We start from the raw sequence: 21,486 nt of genomic DNA, 5'->3' as shown, positions 1-21,486 counted from the left end.
CCCAAAAGCAAAATGAGTTAGAAAAAAAAGCAGCATTACATTTTTTGTGTTTTCCACAACAGAAAACTGGCATTTGCTTCAGCTTGAACCGTGACCTGAACGCTCCTGACGCCTCCAGGAGATTCAGCATCCACCTGAGGGCAGCACGTCTGATAGACGTCACTGAGAACATCGCTAGGTTGCCTCAGTGGAACCCTGCTGCAGCCCTCAGCGGGAGGAGCCTCCTCACCACAGATACTACCGGACCGCTTCGGTCCCCTGAGCTCTGGCACCGCCCAGGTCTCACTGGGCCCTCACTTTTGCTGTAGAGTGAGCGACCGAACCGCACGCACACGACAAAAGACAGGAAGGCAGGAAGTCAACAACGTTGTGTATTAGATTTTAATTCTGATGTCATTTGCAAATTAGTTTCTTGACAGATACAGAGCTCAACAACGTCCCCCTCGCTGTACAAGGCTAGAAAAGGTCCACAGCAACAGCACACACATAGAAAATAGTTTTAACAAATGCTTTTTTTTCTTTTTGTCCTTTCTGTTAAATACATCTGAAGTGTAACCCTGGTACGATGCCCAACCATAGCAAAAAGATCTCAAGTCAAATGTATACAATCTTATTTACACAAGGAACATTTGATCAAAGTGCATCGAGGAGTCCTGATTGACGGCCATGTCTGAGAGGTGATAGGAAAATATGTACAATGTTTACAAACGCTGAAACCACGGTGACCCTTAGTTTCAGCAACAGCAATAATAATAATAACAATAATAATAATAATAACGATAATAAGAATCATAATAATAATAATAACTGTAATGCCGAGCAAGAAAACAGCTGAGGAGTGCAGCAAGTGATCAACTCAACGAAAATCTTTATCCCAGTAAAGACGACAATGTGAGCCTGAGATGAAGATCAGACCATGTTTCCCACATGACCTTTGACCCCGAGACCCAGATATGAATCCTGTTGGTGTGTGTGGGGAGAGCAAAACGGTGCCCTGAGAGAGCTCCAGTTCTCTAGCCTCCTTCAGCGGACGGTCATCAAAATAAACACTGTAGAACACAGGAGAGCTGAGGTGGAAAAAGAAGAACGCCAGGCTTTGGACACATTGTGTGGAGACAGTTCTGACACATAATTCATAGTAATATTCACATAATAAATAACATTTCCTGCTGTCATCCTCAACACAGATGACATAATGCACTTCAGAAGGCCTGTGGTCATACTGTAAGGGTGGCTGCTGTTGCTACGGCAACCATCAGCATGGGAAGGTGGCGGCGCCATGCAACGATCCGGACTGCCATTTAAAAAAAAAAAAAAACTGGCAATCATGATAAATCGTCATCTGTGCTCACTATCGAAATCTGAGGAGAGAGGGAGGGGGAGAGAGAGAGGGAGGGGGAGAGAGAGAGGGAGGGGGAGAGAGAGAGAGAATTAGTGGTGAGTCACAACTCAAACCCGAAAACTGACGTATGAGTCAAGTGACCAAGAGTTTACATCATCACTGATGTGCAGCGGTTGAGGTTTGCAGGAGGTTCAGCACCCCCCCCCCCCCGTTAGAGTCCTGAGGAGACAGCAAAGCTCTCTGGCAGGTGACAGCAGAGCTCTCTGGCAGGTGACAGCAGAGCTCTCTGGCAGGTGACAGCAGAGCTCTCTGGCAGGTGACAGCAGAGCTCTCTGGCAGGTGACAGCAGAGCTCTCTGGCAGGTGACAGCAGAGCTCTCTGGCCAGGCCAAAGGTTAATCTCTTTAATCTGACCACAGCAAGATGGGTGGCCCATAACAAGCCCAGATTACTGGAGGCTACAAGGTCATGCCCCGGCCGTCTCTACCCCCTGTGATGACATCATTTAAGCTGCTCATCAACGTGAGCGAAAGATGAGTGTGTGGGTCTATATGTTGGCTGCGCTGTCTCACTGCTGGGTAAGTGTGTCCCACGTTGGCGCCGTGTCTTGTGATGTCGATGTTGAGGTCTTCTTCTGTGGTCTTCAGGTACACCGGGTTGTCAAAGTTCATGCTCTTCTGGTTCTTCAGCTGCCAGTTCCTCCACATCAAGTAGCCGCCTGCTGCCGCCATCGCCAGCAGCACTGACATCAGACACACACAGTGTTGTTTACACATTCATAAAACAGTTGCCAGTTGAGAGTGTGTGTTTGTGTGAGGGAACTCACAGACAGGCAGGATGGCCCAGGCAGCAGCAGAGCCTCTGGCGGTGGCGTCCACCTGGATCGACGTGCTGACGTTAGCTTCTGGAAAAACACAAACCAGGAGTCAACAAACACACACACGCACACACACACAAACACGTCTCCTGGCTCCAGAGAAGATGGGTCAGGTGACACTTGCAGGACGACGCTGACATCATGTCATTCTGCTCGTCATCATCAGACTTTAATGGCCAAAACACTAAAGCAGACACTAAACCGACACTTTAGTTTCCTCAGCCTCTTAGGCTCTAGTTGGGTTTTTGTGCCAACTCTAGCTGTCTCTGGCACTGGTGATGGGGGTTTCCTGGCTTCTGCTGCTGGGACCCACTGGTCAGGACTGGAGACAGGAAGCAGTGCTCCTAAACACAGGAAGTGCCGATGGGGGGGGGGGGGGTGTACCCCCACTTCTTGGGATTATTAGTTAAACCTAAAAATGTGGGCAATAGGACTCCCGAGTTATACTTGGATATTTGGCAGAGCACAGCCTTCCTGGCCTGACAGGGCGGGGCTGTCACATGACTCCACACCACGTTTTCACTTGAGCCTCACCTCAAACGCCGCCACCTTATCAGTGTCCGGGGTTATTCTGTAAATACTAAATAGAACCCAGGTCAAGCTGGCAGCAGTGTCACGTTTCTGATGTCAGCAATTAAAAAATACTGCAAAATCCAAATAGTCATGTGGGTTTTGCAGTATTCAGCAAACATTACTCAGAACATGTTGTATTTTCAGTGGCGAGCTGATGACCGTTCTGTTAAAATTTACTGTAAATCGATTCAAATGGTAATAAAAGTGTAATTTAGTGGGAATCAGCCAAGATACTGAACACATTTCCCAGCAATGGTAAAAATGACTTGAAAGATTTTCATGCAGTTCCTCCACAGACCAGGACCGGACTCATCATGAGAGGAGTCTTCCTTTAGATCAAAGAAGATCAAAGAACATTACAACAGAAAAAACAAAACAAACAAACACAAAAAACAGATCGATCACGCACTCATTTGAACTATGACCTCTAGTACACAAACACTTTGAGTGACTAGATTATTTCTCTTTCCCTCCACAAGGTGTTGCTGCTGAGCTCGTGTTCATCACCCGCTGAGCTAGGACAGGACACTGCCTCCACCTCAGGTCTCGAACAGAGCAGACCCTACAACACCGTCCAGGAGTCACGCGGCTCCTGCACCTGCACGTCGCTGTTCTAGCGTTACAGCCGACACTCACAAGCACTCAGGTGCCTCACAGCGCTGCTGGTGCCACCTGAGGCTCACAGCTCAGAGAGAGCAGCCGCCAGCACACAAGAGGAGGGAAGTCTGACCCAGCAGACGCTTCACATCATCCCTGGTCATTCGTGGTCACGAGTACTTGCTTACACCACTGCAGTGCTGTCTAGGATCTGTGAGGCATCCTTGACCTGCGCCTGTGAACACTGATAATGACAAACGTGAGTCCTCACTCACCGATGTGTGAGCTGCTTAGACCGACTCACAGCTCATGACCAACAGGGCATTTTACAACTTTTGGCCCCTAACAACTGGAAGAAAGCTAGGATGCAAACTTGCTGAAACCATGGCAACAGCTGGGGGGGGGGGGGGTTCTTCGCCATTACCACCTGGGACCATATGGTTTTGGTAAATCTTCTTAGTTTCATCTCAAATTTTAATGCAGTCCTGTCGTTTGCTGCTGCAGCAGAGGATCTGAGTCGTCACGCCACAGACGCCAGTAAAATAAGAGTGGACAAGCAGGTCTGATGATGTCATGGCTGCCAGCAGCTCAAGTTTTAAAAGGTCTCCTGTTACAGTGTTCATTTTGACTGATGAAGGGATTTGTGTGTGCGTGGTAACGTACCAGGCCGGCAGCGAAGTCCGTCAGCAGCCAGCTCCTGCCCCTCTGGACACAAGCAGGTGTATTTGGGCGAGTGCTTGTTGATCTGTGGTGCAGGCAGACACATGAAGCTACAGCCTCCGTTCACACCTTTCTCTGCACACCAGTTCGTGCCTGCACACAAGGGTCAACGGTTCCCGTTACTCTGACATGTCATTTTGGGGCTGGTTATTTGTGGCGGCGGCTCGGTTGAGCAAAGGCGCCGCGCTCTCACCGGACAGCTGGATCAGCTCGTGGTACACAATGATGTCCTGCGGGTCGTTCAGGTTGCTGGCCAGCGTCACGACGTCAGAGCCAGTGAACTTGTTTGCTCCATAGATGGCTTCATTTTCACCATCCGTCCAGAAGACGCGATCCTGGAGACACGACAAATCATATGACAACGGCTCGGCGGTAATTTTATCCATCAACTCAAATTTGTGGTTTTGGATGATTTTTTTTTTTTAACTTGTAAATGGAGTTTGGTGTGAAAAGATGGTTTCTCCTCCTACCACAGAAAAAGCCCAGTACCTTCAGAGCTTCTCTAAGCCTCTAGATACCATGAGCACCAGCAGCAGAGTTACAGCTTCTCTCCCTGCACGGCGCCACCTGCTGGGCACTAGGGCTACTAACTGGGCATCATGTGCATGTACTGGGACACAAACTTCCACTAGAGACGCACAGTAAGGTCAGTCCAGCTTTGTCAGGTCAGCGAATTGTAACACCCATGAGTTACACACACAGTGTAATCCCTAACTTTAATAGCTTTAAACATGAGTAGAGCTATACAACCTAGGACATTTTAGATGTAGTTGCTCATTTTCACCAGCAGGGTGTGCATTCATCACACAATCGCTGGCAGGGCCCCCAGTTTCTTGTTCTTCCAGTGCACCACATGAGAGATGAGCAGGGTTAGAGTTGAGAACCGCAGGTAGAGCTGTTCAAACTAAAACTTTGCTGGAGTCATCAGTTTGGAGGGTTTCCGTGGAAGGAAGAGAGGTTTTTCTTGCCAAACCTGACCGTGTGGATATTGGGTTTCATCGAGTGAAAACTCTGGTTGTTGTTGTTTTTTTGTATGAGTGGATTCTGATGTTGAGCCAGAGCCTCGACTGGTGGATGGTGGTCCAGGACGCAGGCCTACACGCGTGCGATGTCAGCGGGAGCTTCACTGTATCCGTATGAAGAGATGTTCTTTCGGTACAAAGTTTCACTACTTGGGTAGAAGAACAATTATACAACACACTGAAGGAGGACAAATGGTGGACATTGACTTGACCCCCGTCTTGGACTATATTTCCTGTTTTGTTTACTACTTTGGGCCCGTGTTTCATAACTCATACCATGGAGTGTTTTGGCATTTTAGGATTATTCAGTGGAATTTTCTGAGTTGGTAACTTCTGCTACATGAAGGGGGTTCAGTCATACCTGAGATAGTCGATGTTTTGCACTAAAAAGGTGGCACTGTTGCCAATAAAAGGATGGTTTTTGTTTGTGATACTGTACTTGTTCCAAACTGTTGTCCCGTTTCATTAATCCTCCTTCAGCGTTTCTATTTCTTCTGATTGGCCTAAACTGAGAATACGTGACAGGTTTAAGTAAATTGGTTGGTGTCACGGAACGTTTTACTCTCGATTTAAGATCATTAAAATGTGTTCATGTAATAAATACTAACGAAGGACTTTTTAAGGCTGTTGATGATTGATAAGGAATTTCATCTGGTGTCCTTTGCTTTAACTTTCTTGGTCTAATTCTGAAGCTGGGAGCGAACCTGCAGGTGTCTTCAATGAGCTCTTTGTAACCAAATGACCCCATGTGACCGCAGCAACACACGTGAATGAATCCCGTCTCTGGCTGGTCCGGACCGGATTCAGCCAGTCGGATCATCGTTTTCACCTTCGATCGTAATCTATGCAGCAGCAGTACCTCAAACACCGTGAGCGCGAAGGGGTGAGCCAGGTAGTCCGGGGACTGCAGAACTTTCTTCCTGTTGTCTCCGTTCAGGTCCACGCTGCAGAGCATGTGCAGCTTGGAGTCGACCCAGTACAACCTGCCTTTGATCAGGTCTGAGACGACAGCAGAAAAACAGCCAGGGTCATTAATCTGACGCAGACACACAGACGATTTCACCAAGGACAGAAGCAGGCGGAACCACGGAGAACATTGGGATGATGATTCCATCTCTGGAGGCAGTACAAGCGTCACGTAAGAGCAGCGGCATGCCAGGTGACGCTAGGAACCAGGACATTCAAGCTCTTATTGACAAGGAATTTTATCTGGCATCCTTGTTAGAACTTTATTGAAATTTGTCTGTAAGGTCAACAGCTGGTTTGACCCCGGGCCTTGACCTGGGTCGGGGGTGAACCTGTGGTGCCTTTCATAAATTCTCTCATAATCGTAAATTTGGAGTCAGAACACTTCCTGATAGTGAGGCTGACACTCACGGCGCCAGCGTTGTCCAGATGCGTAGCTGTGTTTAGACTACGTGAAGGTCACATCTGTGCAGAATGTTCTAGTTAGGCATTACAGGTAGTGCCTGACATTACTAGTACGAGTGTTTACGGGGGCACTCATCAAACTTGTTCCAGGAAGCAGAGGCTACAGTCTGACTGGACCTCCAGAGTCAGCTGGCTGAATGCGGTGCCTCGGTGGGATTCCTACCCAGAGTTATCCCATTAGGCCACTGGATGTCGGTCGCCACCAGAACCTGCCGGTCCACTCCATTCATGCCAGACTTCTCGATCTTAGCTGGCACGCCCCAGTCAGACCAGTACAGAAACCTACGGGCCATCAGACAGAGAGTGTATCAACGAGTGGTGAACCAGTGAATGTGCAGCCACATGTATTTCACCCACCCCGACAGCGGATCCACTGCGATGGAAGCTGGTTCCTTAAGGCCTCTGTTGAACAGAACCTTCTGCTTGGTTCCGTTGAAGGTGGCTACTGAGATGGTTTTGGTGCTGAGATCAGACCAGTACAGGTTCTTGTAGATCCAGTCCACAGCGATTCCTACGGGGGTCTGGACGTTGTCTATCACTTTGTTGTGGGTGCCGACGTCGCCTCGTTTGTCCAGAACAGTGCTGCAATTAAAGTAGTGACATCATGACGCCCGCCAAGGGCTCCTCAGCCCGGCTTCAACAGGACAAACACTTGTGTGATTTTTATTTAATTTTTATTTGTGTAAGTGTACACCCACACACACACATACACACACACACACACACACACTTGAGCGTTACCTGTATATGGCCTTCTGGCCCAGATCAGCCCAGAAGATCGTCTGCTGGTCAAAGTCTGCGTCCAGAGCCACAGCGTTCCGCTGCTGTTCCACGATCTGTGTGTACTCCTTCCTCTCGAGGCCCAGCCGGCGGATGTCACGGCGGTTAGTGAAGATCAGACAAGGCTCCTTACCTGAGGACAGGTAAGACCTCTTTACTCAGTCGGAGGGTCTGAATCTGAATCTGGAGCCCTTCACACCTGATTAACGCGTCTCAAGCTTCTCGTGTGTTAACGGCAGGACCATTGGTCCTGAGTTTAGTCTGATGCTCCCGTCATCTGCTTTGTCACAACCAATACAGGCAATTTGTGTTACTGAAAGAGGTCATGTGACCACCCAACTGGAGGGTGACAGCCACGCCCCTGGAGCTATTAGGCAACCATCATTCTGATGTTTCCTGCCTGCACTGACCCTCCTCTTGTTGTTACATGTGTGTGACGACGCCTCATCTATCAAACGGGCCTCGCTAGCGTGTAGCAGCACAGTGTCACACAGAGCTCAGGAGGTTTGGTGATGCGGGAGGTTACTGACCGACAGCCTTGCACACGCCGCTGGTGGGGTCCATCTGGTAGCCGTTGTGACACTCACACTTGTATCCTCCCTTCAGGTTGATGCAGATCTGACTGCAGATTCCCGGGTTCACACACTCGTTGATGTCTGCGGGCCACAGAGACAAAGACAGAACATAACTTTTGCTCTCAAGGTTGACTTGTCACTTCAGCTCCACCGGGGAAGGCCGCCTCGTCCCTCTGGGGTCCAGGTCTCACTCCAAAATCGACTTTATTTTAATTTTTTTTTTTTTTTTTTTTTAAATACAAGCATTTTTCTCTCGGCTGCCCCGGGGTTTAATTCTGCCCAGAATCTCTCCTCCATGGTTGTGCTGCCTCCATGCAAATGTCCTGGAACAACAGAATGATGGAGGTTTTCCTCTCATCACCCAATGCACAGTCAAACTGGAGGGCGATCGACCGGCAACTTTCATCAGGATGGAGGTAAATGCAACACCTGCTGTCACAACATTCAGGCGGAACCAGCAGGACTCAGCCCCAATGGGATTAGACACATCATAATATCCAGAGAATGTTTGAGGCCGGGTCCATTGGCTCGGAGGCTCCTGAACATACCAGAGAGGATTTCAGCTTTTACCAAAATGTGATTACAACACAGCCAATAACATTACAGAGTGAACTAACCCTATCGACGCCAGGGGTGAGCAACAATATCAGTCCACACAGCAGAAAAGCTCCCCGTCAACATGACCCTGGCCAGTGTGACCATGAATCATTTCCTGGACGTCAGGAACAACTCAAGAGTCTCTGAGTCTGGACAAACCTGCGTCTTCAACCGTCTGCAGTCCACAGATTTCAGATTCTAAACCCTCTGGTTTTGAACTTATTCTACATTTTGGAAGTTTTGAAGCTGAAACCTCGAACTGACCAACATTTACAACAACCAAGTCACCCGGCGGGAATATGGAGCGACTCTGATCTCATCATATCTGTGTACGTTTTGTACCCCACTGGGGGACCTTTACTACGCAGGTGACGACCACCTGAGCTACCAGCTATCAGGGGCGATCCTTCTAGATCCACCCTCATGTAAATATTCTGTCTAAATATCACATATTCTTTTTGGGATGTAAAGCTGGGTACATGTAAAAGTTCATTTTCAACACATATCACATGTGGTAATGCAGTATTTCCTAAGATTTGTTTACGGACCATAACCTCTACTAGGTGTGCTGTGGCCTGACCCAGAGTGAGTTGTCTGATCTCAGGTCCTGGTTTGACTGGTCCTGGGTACTGATTAGGACCAAATCCCAGAATATCTTGGTGACGCTCCAAACACAATTTTTGAATTCATGTCAACTTGTGCGTTTACTTGTGTTGATGCTACCAACTAACAACATGTAGCATGTAGCGTGTAGCAGACTAACCTCCGCAGGTCTTGTGGTCTATGAGCTGCAGTCCCGGTGTGCAGTCGCACTCAAAGCCGATGGTCATGTCTTTGCAGATGTGAGAGCAGCCGCCGTTGTTCAGGAGACACTCGTTTATATCTGCAGCACATGAAGCAAACACATCTGTTAGCAAGAAACAGTAGAGACTCCTGGTGTCATGTGACCAGTCTCCAGTCAACCTGGTGCTGTTACAGGTATTGTGGTTTTACCTGCTTTCATCCTCTGGGGATATTTTATAGTCTGAAAGTTAAAAAGGTTAAATGTGGCGTGGAAGGCTTTGGTGACATCATGACACAGGCAGCAGCTGGCGGTTTGAACACGCCTGCAGCCCGAGCGTGACTCAACACTTGAACGACACAGCTGACATGAGAACAAACGCGTGTTTGTGCTGAGGCTGATCGAAACAACACCGACAGCCTTGCTCTGAACCCCCGTCTGAGAAAAGCATCGGTGCTTGGTAGCAGAAGTATTTTTAGCTCATCAGCACTCAACTCAATAAACTTGACAATGAAATGTTTAAACTGCGTTTGATTTTTAGAATTCTTTGATCGATGAAAATCGATCATTTACACGATATGCCAAACTCCTTCAGTGACGGAGCTGTGGCAGACATTCAGTATTCTGACTGTGTAAAGCATAACCACCAGTTTGTGGCTGATCTAAGAGAATTATTTAGAAGCACTATTCCTTTCCTCACTCCGAACAGCGAGACACATTAAAACTGCACAAGGCTGAAACTTTTGAAAAATCCACATTTTATCAGCATCAATAGATGTGAGCCAGGGAGGAGCGTCTCCTTCCAGCAGAAGTCCTCAGAAACATTCAGATTACATCGTTCCCTCTGCAGAAACCCCCTTTGGCATCAACACCCAGACCCAGACAGCCAACAATTACTGATCCTTTGCCACGGTACCACGTCTAAGCTAGTAATCTCCAGTTCCTGCTGAGGTCAGTGAGTTCGACCTTTCAGATAAAACAAGGTTTTTTATTGTGTCCATTTTAGCTCGTGGAATCGTGTAAAATGTCATAATCTGAATGTGACCTCCAAATCAAATCAGGTCCCCCCTGAGGCATCTGGGCCCGGGCGATGAATCAATAGCTAAGTATCACAACAGAAACAGTCTCCATAGAAGTATTAAGAAATCACATAGCTTTTAACCTCACACTGTGGGATGCTCTTATTTTGAAAAGCAGCTGGAAGTTGTTACAGGGGAAGGAGAGCGAGCGCTCCTTCGTGTTCACGTTGACAGTGGCTAGGCTAACAGGCTAGTAGTCTGAGCCGGAACACAGTCGTCACTCGAACCCTCGAGTCACTAAAGCATCAAGCGTTGCACCGATAAATACGACAACACAACAAACAGTTTGTGTGTCTGTGTTCATGTGAACAACATGAACACACAGGAAGTCAGAAATGACCCTCACAGCTGAGCAGCACGCCAGTGAGCGAGTGTGTCAGTGCTGATGTCACTCAAACATTGACACTCGCTGCGGAAGCAAGGAGGCCAGAGAGCGGCGCAGGGAGGTGACCTCACCAGCTTGACCTCTGACCTCCTCACACACCTGAACCACCTCACCGGCCGGCAGGTCACATGTCACGTCAACACGGTGAACATGGTGGCTCATGCTGATCAGGGCTGATACTGGCACCTGTAGCCCGTCTACCGGTCCCCGTCCTCCGGGGTTTAGAGAAGCAGCAAATGTAAACTCACTGCATTCTTTGATGGGTTCGTCGCTCCAGTCAGGACAGTCTCGGGCTTTGTTGCAGACTTTGCTCATCTCGATACACTCCCCGCTGCGACACTTGAACCTCTCAGGTCCGTTACACTGAGTCACTGTGGAGACAAACAAGCTCATGTTAAGTACACCCGGTATCAGGGCTGCCCCTCCAGAGCCGGTCCACTGCTACACCGAAGGCTTCCTCCTGAGGTCACACATCAGCCCCTTCACCAGACAGTTGCGTTTGGGCTGGGTCGGCTACAGGGAGATGAGGACTGAGTGTGAGGTGCTGGTGCGGATTTGGATGATGGTTGTGTGTTTCCATCCATCTAGCAAGAGAGCAAATATGTGCAAGTGTCCTCTGCCTTGATAAAGCCAAATTTGTCATTTCTCTAAGATAAAAACCAAAACAGGAGCTGAATTGCGAAGCTCAAGACTTCTTTTAAGAGGGATCCTTTAACGTACCAGCCGGCAGCGGCAACCACAGTGAGTGCTTTCACTGGACGGATGTGACGCCCACAGATGTCCAGGTGATTTTCCCTCAATAATCAAAAAGGATGTTTTTTCTCTACGTTTGAGGCAGAAAGACGGTGAAAATTGAACAACATTGGAATCATCTTTTCAGCAGAGCGAGTGACTCCTCACTTTCTTACGTGTGTGGGAGTTTGTATCTCATCTGTATTTGCAGCGATGAACCTTGCAGCTACACAACCACAAAAACCTCGGTCAATAATGAGCCCCACACCAACAGAACTTACAGTTCCTGCAGTTGAGCTCGTCGGACCCGTCGCTGCAGTCTCGGATGCTGTTACACTGCCGGCTGCCCTGGATGCAGCTTCCATCCTCACATCTGAACTGATCCGCTCCACATGTGCGGACAGCTGCAGACCACAAATACAGGAGGGACAGAGGGAAGAAGCTGGCTGAGAGGACTGGTTCCTTGATCCACGGGAAATTGAGCAACTAGCCGCTACAATTACATTATTAAAGGAATTTATGTGGGCGGTGCTGTTGAATGAATGCCTAAAAGACTGCATTACTAGATGCAACCCTCCATATCCCCATCATTCACGTACCCATACAGTAAGTATTTAAGGTTAGCTTCCAGTACTTGGAGGAGAATGGGAACCACTCAGATCTCCAGCAACAGAAACACTTTCCAATGTGTCGGTGACCAAAGATGCAGAAGAGTAGAAGTGAAGCCGGCAGATCGATCAGTGATTGGTTTCCTCTGAGCTCGCGGGTCACACCTACAATCACCTGCCATGACAGTCGCGCCCAGGCAGGAATACAGGATTTTTAATGTTAAGTTTGACACTTGTTGGTGATGCAGTCAGACATTTGGCATTTAGAAATTGGGTCATTTTGTTCTCTTGTATTTATTTCAAATCAAGTCAGTGAATCCCTCAGACTCGTCTCTCTTGGTCCACTGCAAAGTGGCTGGTTGGCAGCCATGTTAATTCATCCACGTATGTTGCTACCGCACAGGATGAGAACAGCTGCAGTACCACTGTAGGACACGGAGCGCTGATGGTCTCCACTTCCATCCTGAGCTGCTGCCAGTAGTAGCAGATACTGAGCAGCAGCTCGCTACCTGTCAGAGAGACCAGCAGTCAGAAGCCCTCTGACAGCAAGAAGGAGCAGGCCCCAGGCTGCCAAGTACCTGCACTGCTGGTTTACCCTTGCAGCCTGGTTGATACGCTCCGCTCCAGTTGTTGGTGCTTCACATCCTGGTTGAAAAGGCTTCCTCTGGGCTGTGGTTGGGGTACAGCCGACCTCTAGCACAAACCTCTCTTCCATCTTCACTGGGTATCAGCTGAGATGTTGGGGAACACCTGTGAATCGACTCTACTGAGGCGCAACACGTAGACGGACGTAGAAGTGCCTACAGCAGTCACGTGGTGCCCCCGGTGTCTACGGTGAGGAACGCGGCTGACAGGATCCAGATGGAACCACTGGGCTTTGTGGGCCAAACCTGCTTCTATCACTCACATACACGGTCCCGTTCCCATCATCAGGACGCCAAAGATACCATATCTGACATCATTACAACAACGAAAGTGGTTAGCGTGATCGTGTACGTACGACAGTTGGCTTCATCGCTGCCATCCTTGCAGTCGGGGTCTCCGTCACACCTCCACTTTTTGTGGATGCACTCTCCTGAGCGGCACTGCATTTCACTGGATGAGCATTTGGCAGGTGGCGTCGGATGGCGGCCGCAGCGCGACGGAGACTCATCTGACTGGTCCTGCAGAGGGGGAATGGAGTCCAGCTTAGGCACTTCTAGGTTCATAAATCAAAGAATTCCATGTTCTTGGAAGCTTTATTTTTGCAACTGTTGTTATAGTAACAATGTGATCATAAAGTTTGGAGAACTTCCTTCCTGCCACGAAGCAATAAATGCATGTTGCTCAAGTTAATCTCCTCGGTCAGATACTGTAAATGTTGGAAAATTTGCACAAGTGACTGCAGATTAAACCCCAGATTATAGTAAAAATGAACCATTTCACACTCAGTTTACACACTCTTACTGCAGAAATGAAGAGAAGATTTATTTTTTCCCAAACCTGAGGCTTATTAAAGCAACGACTGCAACATGATTGCATGAATAATGATGATATCAACTGTACAGTGTTTGCTGAGGTCAGCAGCAGCTGCTCTCTAGCACACGTTTCCAGGCAGGGAGGCGACCTTTCGACGGAACAAACACGACCCCGGGACGTCAGGTTTGACTCTGCACTACAATTCTGAATCCATATACTTGAACAACACTTATAGAACGAACATAACCTGGAAAGAACTGTGAAGACGAAGCTCTGTCCAAAAATACGTTGTGATAATTCGTGCATGGCCTCATCAATGACCTGCATCACGTTGGCCCACAACGACTGCGTTATTCAGGATGACAGATGTCGCCTCAGCATCATCCAATACTGAATTGGGCCTTGATTGCCATGGAAACCAATGAGGCTGAAGCTTTCAGGTCAGCACCACAGGAAGCCTTACATGTATGAGATCATGAGATGATCACGAGAAGTGGGAGGAGGGCTACTGCTGTGTGTGAAACGGCATTGTGTGTGTGTGTGAAACGGCATTGTGTGTGTGTGTGTGTGAAACGGCATTGTGTGTGTGTGTGTGTGAAACGACATTGTGTGTGTGTGTGTGTGAAACGGCATTGTGTGTGTGTGTGTGTGAAACGGCATTGTGTGTGTGTGTGTGTGTGAGTCAATGACCACCCTAGAGGTGCTACGTGATCTCAGACTGAGCAGCACACAAATGGTTTTAAACACAGCAAAAACAGAATAGTGAAGGACAATGGACCAGAACCAGCCACAGTTGCCAGTGGGGCCCGACCCACACGGCATTTCAGAGCAATAAAAATCCACAGAATCACCGTAGGCCTGACTGACATCAGACCCTTTCCTTGTTCCTTCTGCAGCGGTTTCGTACTGATGTGGCTATGTACAGGTGGAAGGCTGATTGTCACACACGACCATTTAGATAAGGACCAAGATAAACTCATAGTATAAACCAGGCGGAGGTGCTGGCAAATCAGCACATATTGAAAAAATGTACGCTGATACGAGACATCTGTGATAAATGGGTGGGGCGCTCGTTGTGAGCCCTGGTGTCGTTGTTACCTTACCGCTTTTCCTCTTACCTGGCAGTCAACGTCGTCATCACACACCCAGCTGTTGGGGATGCACGAGGAGTTTCCACACTGGAACTCACTGGGCCCGCAGGACGACGGAGCACAGTCCACTTCATCGCTTCCGTCACCGCAGTCATCTTCGCCGTTACACACAAAGTTACGGGAGATGCAGCGGTCGCTGATGCACATGAACTCGTTTGGCGCACACGTGATGTTGCCTGAGAAGATTACAAGTCACACAAGTTACTTTGATTCTGCTCATCTCAAAGATGAATTCAACAATGCACGAACATTCTCATTCTGTGTAACGCCACAAATCATACACACGATCTACCAAGGCCTCAGAAGTGACTGTCCCCGTCTCTTTCAGACCGTCAGGCTCCGTTCACACCAGGTGAACCACTGCTGCACGCCCTCATGCTGCCCTGCATGCTGGGACGTTACACCACTACGATCCCATCAGGGACATAGGACTGGTGTCACCAGACCCTCGTAACCAAATACACAACCCATCAACCGTAGCTGACAAACATCTGCAGTAGACTGGATCAGAGCCAGGAGGTTCTGGTCCCAGTTCTGGTGATTATCTGGGTTTCCTCCGTCAAGTGGATACGCTATTCTTGTGGCATGGAAACATGAAAAAGCACAGCTATGAAGAGGAGGGCCATCGACGAGCTGGCTCCTCGAAGCTCTGTGGCACGTCTCAGGAAACGTTCTAGAATATAACGCGCTCTGATCTCAAGTTCAAGGGACAACCAGCGGCCTGACTAGCATCTTCAGCCAGAGACACACACCTCTGCTGAACACCCTTAACGCCACTGCCAGCCCTGGAGATGATGATGATGATGATAAGCTCATCATTAATGGTGACATAGTTTCTCCTCATTAACTCCCTCCTCATTGAACTAGGACTAAATCCCCCACTAGAGATGCTTGTGTCATTTATTTGGTGGGTAACTTGAAGAACTTCGTGATGAGCAAACTGCAAAGATGGAGAACGTCCCTTCATTGGCAACTCTGCTACGCAACCTGATTGGTTGCAAAATCTTCTTCCAGCTGATTTCCAGTGTCACTTCCTGTCCTAGCTCTTCATGGTGCCGATCCCAACTCTTTGCGATGTGTTGTTGCCTTCAAAATATTTTTCATGAAACAGCAAAAATACTCTCAACGACTGATGTTATCCATGTTCTACTGCGAACAAAATATGAGTTTACGGACTTGAAAAACATTGCAGTGTATTTTTAATGATATTTTATGCAACATCCCAACATTTTGGGAGCTGGGGTTTGTACAGTATACATGATGCAATACATTTTTAACCACCTTTATAGAATTCTACTTATTTTTGACTGTCCTCTCGTCGTGCTGTAGTCGCACACCCTGCTCTCGTGGCTGCAGCACACAGACATTCTGATTGGTAAACAACACAATCATGGAGGCTAATTTACAAGTTCACCGATTGGCTGCCTTCCCTCTGACTCGGCCCACTGTGAGTTACACCGTCCTGAACCAGTTAGTTCTGGCATTGAACTGTTTCATGTCCACCATGCCCCAGTCCCTACCCCCCACGTTAGTGTGGTTCGGTCCACCTACCACAGTTGATCTCGTCTTCTCCGTTGTCACAGTCGTTCTCTCCGTCACACTTCCAGAAGACAGGGATGCACTGGGTGGAGCCGGCTCCACAGCTGAACTCGTTCAGACGACACGTCCTCATGTCTGCGTGGACACAAAGACACAATTGCACGTTCCATTTTGGGCTGTTCTCTTGTAATCTCACCAGAGTTTAAACAGCAGAATCAATATTTGTGCTGCTTTCTTTTTGAAACTGAAATCAGGGTCTGGACTGGCTCCAGAACATTCGTCCAAACTCACAGTACACTGAGCTGCAAGGACACGCAACAGATAAGGAACCTGCGAGTCCCTCCAGGTGTCAGGGAGCCGACGCTGGATTACAGCCTGAAAAGAGTGTTTGAGGAACACACTTGACTTTGATCTTTGAGGATATCAAAGGAATCACTGCATCATGTCACGAGATATCAGTGTGACCTTTGGTCATAATTAGCATGCAAGTCACCAACATATGCAGTTCTAATGCGGAAGTACATAAAAGCAGTAATACACACAAGTCAGAGGCGCCAAGTAAATACTTTGTTATTGTACTCAAGAAGATTTTTGAAGTATCCTGTACAGAAAGAAGGTACAGGCAATAGCGTACTTTCATTCATCAGGAGCCTCATTCTAGGATTGGTTGCACTGTAATGCTGGGAACACATAGCTGGATAACATTTGCATGTATTTTGACCTGAGGGATGAAGTAAAATTAATTAGCGCTTATTACTCAAGTAAACAACTTTTTGCCACCTCTGGTACAAGTATGCAGTGGAGTCATCCCACAGTTGCAGTAGTACTACTTGTTTCCCTCTGAGTTTCCCTGATAACAGCAGAGCCAAAAGTAACAGGAGGACAGAACAAGGACACGGCAGAGCGGCACCGGAGGAGGTGAACAGATTTAAACTGCCGGGGATGTTGAGCCGGAGGTCAGCCAGAGGTCAGCCGTCAGCAGAAACACACTTCACCCTGGTGTGATGGGGAACACAAAGTTCTCACATCTGTTCAATGTCTTCACAACCTCAGAGGGGCTGTCGGCTGATCTAGTCTCCTGCAGGTCTGGAAAATTACTGACATGGTTTTACTTTATTGTTTGCAATTATATACAATGAAGTTGTTGGCAGATACATGAATGTCATTTTCTAAAACTGCGTTGTGACTGTTGATACGGATATCGCAAATGTTGCATTGCTCATGATTTTAAAGGAAATGGAAAAAAGAAATTCTAAGTAATGTTGTCTATAGTAAAATAGTGCTGTACTGCACATTTGAGCGAGACGAGCCCCGGCGACAGAACTCACCAACAGATATTTGACCACATTCAACCCAACCAGGAACCAAATAGAGACGCTGGTGGCTAAACAACTACGTGTACCAGTGTAGCACGGCAGCGTGGACCTGGTGCACAGCACAGCTGACCAGGCAAGAGAGAGCCGAGACTCTGAGCTGGCCAGTGGAAACAACAGCACAGTACAAGTACTTCACACAAACTGCCAGAGGTACACACTCTGCTGCCAAGTCCCCAGAGACAGCTGGTCAAACACTACAGTGATGTAACACTTGTAGTAGCCGGGTTGACCTGCACGTACGCCACTGCAGCTGTGATGGACACACACTTGTCTGATCTTCAGTCTGGCTGTCAAAGACTCTACTGCTTGGCCTGACCTTGGGAAAGGACCTCAAGGTCAAAATGGTTGAATGTGTCCATCCACGGGTGATAAAGGGGAGTAGCAAGCCAAGGTTCTGTCTTCAAGCCCACTGCTCCTGATGCCACGAGTCAAAACGAACCCAACTGACACACATCACCAACACAGCGGTGACGCATGGATACCTCAGCTGACTGTACAACCCTTTTACCATAATTCATCCCATTACACCAGATCCTAGGGATGAGTCGGATACTCGGATGACAGAAGCGTCCGACATGGGCACTGCAGTTGTGACGGGGCCGAGTAACTAATGATTAAAAATATCACTGTCCGTGCTCAGGTGTCTCTTCAAGGAGGGAAAGTTCTAATTTGGTGTCTGTGTCCCACAACATTCTCTGATGGGCAGCCGGCCTGTCAGTCACACACAGTCCCCCCATGCCCACGCACACATTTTACAATATCTGAAACACTCATATACTCACGACAATGACTGATAAAGGATGCAATTCTACTGACACAGACACGGTCGGATTTATAGAGCGCCTGTCAAGACCGACTCACTCTGTGAGAGACCGCTTAGCATCGAGTAGACGCCGCCATCAGAGAAACACCAGGAAGCTGCTCCTGACGAGGTGCTCGCGGGTGACGGGGTGATCAGCTTCTCTCAGCCGTCAACTAACAGACAGCACGTTGACATGAATAAAGCAGCCTCTGTGTGTGTGTGTGTGTGTATGTATACACACATCAGAAGGACATTACCATACTATCGTCCTACAGGAGATCTGAAAGCACCTGCATGAAAGCAGACTGAAAGGAAGCGATGCAAAACTAAAGATTGGATTTAATTCCTGCTTGATTGGAGCCGATACTTTAGAAGAAATGCCTGATCAGCCTGGTGCCAAGCCAAAAATCCCACAATATCCCTGCTTAATAACTCAAATCAAAACATTGTTCACATCACAAAAGGCAGGCACCTCCCACCGGCAGTGGTGTTGTAAAGAATGAGGCTCAACGTTAAATCCCGATGAAATGAGCTGTGATTCAACACGCACGACTGCTGTGCTTTCAGCAGCCAAGTTGCAAAAGGTCAACTTTGGTTGCCGCTCCATCCGTCTGAGAACGGGGCAGGCAGATGTCGCCCGAAGAGACGGGTGCTCCAGACTCACCATAACTTGGAAGGAAAATCACTATCTGCTCCACTTCTAAAAAAAATAAATAAATACAGAAAAATACATCAGTAGAGAACTTGTCAGGCAGTGAGTAGAAGCAGGGAAAGCAAAGACATCCTGCAGCTCTGGGTTCGAGGTAGGGCGAGCGTTCGCCTCCCAAGACGGGGATCTGGACTGCTGCCAACAGTGTCCATATGCCACCTTATTAGGTGTGCTGGTTAAATCTTTGTCACTACCATGCGAGTGCATCATCGTTACTGCTGCGGTAACATGGGAAGAGCATTCAACATTTCCGATGGAGAGATCGTTCACTGGCGCAGCCCCTCTCCCTCCTGCCTGCTCCTCTGCCCTGTGGTCGCTGACCTCGTCCGCCCTCCTCACAGCTGTAACTACCGTCGGCAGCACTTCAGCCACGCCGCGTTCTTCCCACCTGATGGTTAACCCGCTCAGATTCTGCTGATTAGGTGATTGTCTCAGTTTGTATGCTCGTGTCACATGTACGCGGAGTACGTGGTCGTATTATGTCAGTTTAATTTTGAAAATTGAGTGTATTCACTATGCCATCCGTGTGGGGACTTCCTGCGCTGAGGAGACCGATACATGCCTCCGCTCATCAACAGACTCGCTGGTGTTCCCTGCGAAGCGAAGTACTCTGATGTGAGAGTGACACGTTCACTGCTGGTGGAAGTGATGCGCTCTATTATTATGCCATCGCTTTATTAATTAATTTGTATAAAATGTCTTAAAATGACAATATCACTTGTGCAGTGATTTCTTCACAGGAAAAATAATTGTAAAAGGCCTTTTAAGGGAGTGAAGTGGGATTTGATCAAAAGCTGATGTGTGACTCCTGCTCTGCTGCCTAGCCTGGTCTCAGGCTGAGGGGGAGCTCCAGCACCACGGGGACAGACCTTCCTCAGCTGGTTAACACAGTTTTAAGCATTCAGAATTCAGGAGGCACATCAGAGGCGGAAAATCTCCTTCTCTCTACAACAGTAAAGTCAGAACCACTTCAGGACAAAGACACACTTTCCATCATCTCTGATTGAAGGAGCACCTCAGTGAGACCCAACGTCATAGTCAGACCATTCAAACCACTAAGAGGCTGTTTATTTGACAGTGCTGCTCACCGGGGACGCCCCATCACATGCCAGTGACTCGCTGTGGAAGGTGGCACACACGTGTAATACTGATGCCGTGTTTACAACTACGCAAACACAAAGCCAACTAAAACCAAACCAGGCTTTTCTTCCTCTCCGACCCTCCCTGTGTAATACCTCAGCAGGATGCATGCAGTGTTGCAGGGTATACTGGAGAGAGGTATTGCAATACCCTGCCGTTTTACAGCAGTATCAAGCCAAAACTGCATACCAGTGTGTTTATTTAAGTTGTTTCGTGTATTGAAGTTTTGTAAATTAAAGGCCAACAATGAACCTGGCTAACACGGCTTGAATGATCTGAATCCAAACAGGTCTGGAAAAATAGCAAACGTGCATGCCAAACCAGCAAGGACAGAGTGAGGGAAGAGCAATGGGACAAACCAAACCAGTGAGTCATGGTGGCACCTCTGCAATATCTCTGGCTGTACCAGAACCTCAACCTAAATACCATCCAGAGTGTCTGTGACTGCACTCCAATGACTCCAACTCAAAAAAAGACAGTGTGGGATGTGATAAATATTCAACATAGATAGAACAGCAACGGGTGCAGAGGTTAGTCCGGGAGGACGTCTTTACTCACGGCAGATTTCTGAGCTCTCGTCGGACCCGTCCTCACAGTCTGGTTCTCCGTCACAATGCCAGCGCTTGGGAACACACTGGCCATTACGACAGACGAAGTCCGACTCTGCACACGTCTTTTTAACTGAGGAAGAGAGAAGAGAGATGTTACTCACAGAACCTTGGACGTTCATGACCTTCCCTGAAACCTCAACATCACATACATGGTAGAACGGAGGGCCTCTTTCCCAGAACGTCTCCACTACCGTTCAGAGCTTTTTATTCACACAAGGACAAACGCTTCATTTGCACTACCTGCTGAAACGTTGGAAAACCTCCGCAGCAACATTTATCGTCTTCAACAACTTTTAAAATCATCATTTCAATTCAAGTTTCTTTACTTTGTGTTACAACAGTTGTATGAAAGTGCTAGTGGATGTCTCCGTCACACAGATACGGCGTCTACCGTCGCTGCAATATTCCAAACCTGTTCCCACTCTGGAACAGCCGTGTGAAAGCTAAGAACAAAGTCCAACTTCATCCATCATCATCATCTTCAGCCCAGCAGGACAGGTTTCCTTACAGTCCGTCAGGCACACAGACAATGATGCCTGCCAAGCTCTTTCCAGGACCTCCTTGTCCACTCAGGGCTGGAGTGTCTCCAGGTCTCAGGTTCT

General features: G+C 48.1%; 1 protein-coding gene across 1 annotated transcript in view; it reads right to left on the bottom strand.

The window, feature by feature from the left end:
* Window positions 1–373: 373 nt before the first annotated feature.
* vldlr (very low density lipoprotein receptor) overlaps window positions 374–21,486 on the bottom strand; it is a 30,165-nt gene continuing 9,052 nt past the window's right edge. Inside the window, exons 3-19 of the mRNA XM_086188451.1 lie at window positions 20,832–20,954; window positions 16,259–16,381; window positions 14,675–14,883; window positions 13,099–13,261; window positions 11,772–11,894; window positions 11,007–11,129; window positions 9,277–9,396; window positions 7,872–7,997; window positions 7,303–7,474; window positions 6,919–7,143; window positions 6,725–6,843; window positions 5,990–6,129; window positions 4,302–4,443; window positions 4,052–4,201; window positions 2,168–2,245; window positions 1,914–2,083; window positions 374–1,361 (exon numbers count right to left, since the gene is read on the bottom strand). Of these exons, the coding sequence (XP_086044577.1) occupies window positions 1,326–1,361; window positions 1,914–2,083; window positions 2,168–2,245; window positions 4,052–4,201; window positions 4,302–4,443; window positions 5,990–6,129; window positions 6,725–6,843; window positions 6,919–7,143; window positions 7,303–7,474; window positions 7,872–7,997; window positions 9,277–9,396; window positions 11,007–11,129; window positions 11,772–11,894; window positions 13,099–13,261; window positions 14,675–14,883; window positions 16,259–16,381; window positions 20,832–20,954 (2,342 nt within the window). The 3' untranslated portion in view covers window positions 374–1,325. The remainder of the gene's footprint in view (window positions 1,362–1,913; window positions 2,084–2,167; window positions 2,246–4,051; window positions 4,202–4,301; window positions 4,444–5,989; window positions 6,130–6,724; window positions 6,844–6,918; window positions 7,144–7,302; window positions 7,475–7,871; window positions 7,998–9,276; window positions 9,397–11,006; window positions 11,130–11,771; window positions 11,895–13,098; window positions 13,262–14,674; window positions 14,884–16,258; window positions 16,382–20,831; window positions 20,955–21,486) is intronic.

This window comes from Aulostomus chinensis, chromosome 19 (assembly GCF_037954235.1).
Source record: "Aulostomus chinensis isolate RoL2024-O1b breed Wild chromosome 19, RoL_Achi_v1.0, whole genome shotgun sequence".
In the NCBI taxonomy this organism is placed as follows: Eukaryota; Metazoa; Chordata; class Actinopteri; order Syngnathiformes; family Aulostomidae; genus Aulostomus; species Aulostomus chinensis.
The sequence above is the reverse complement of the archived record's forward strand: the minus strand, read 5'-3'. Positions and strand labels throughout refer to the sequence as shown.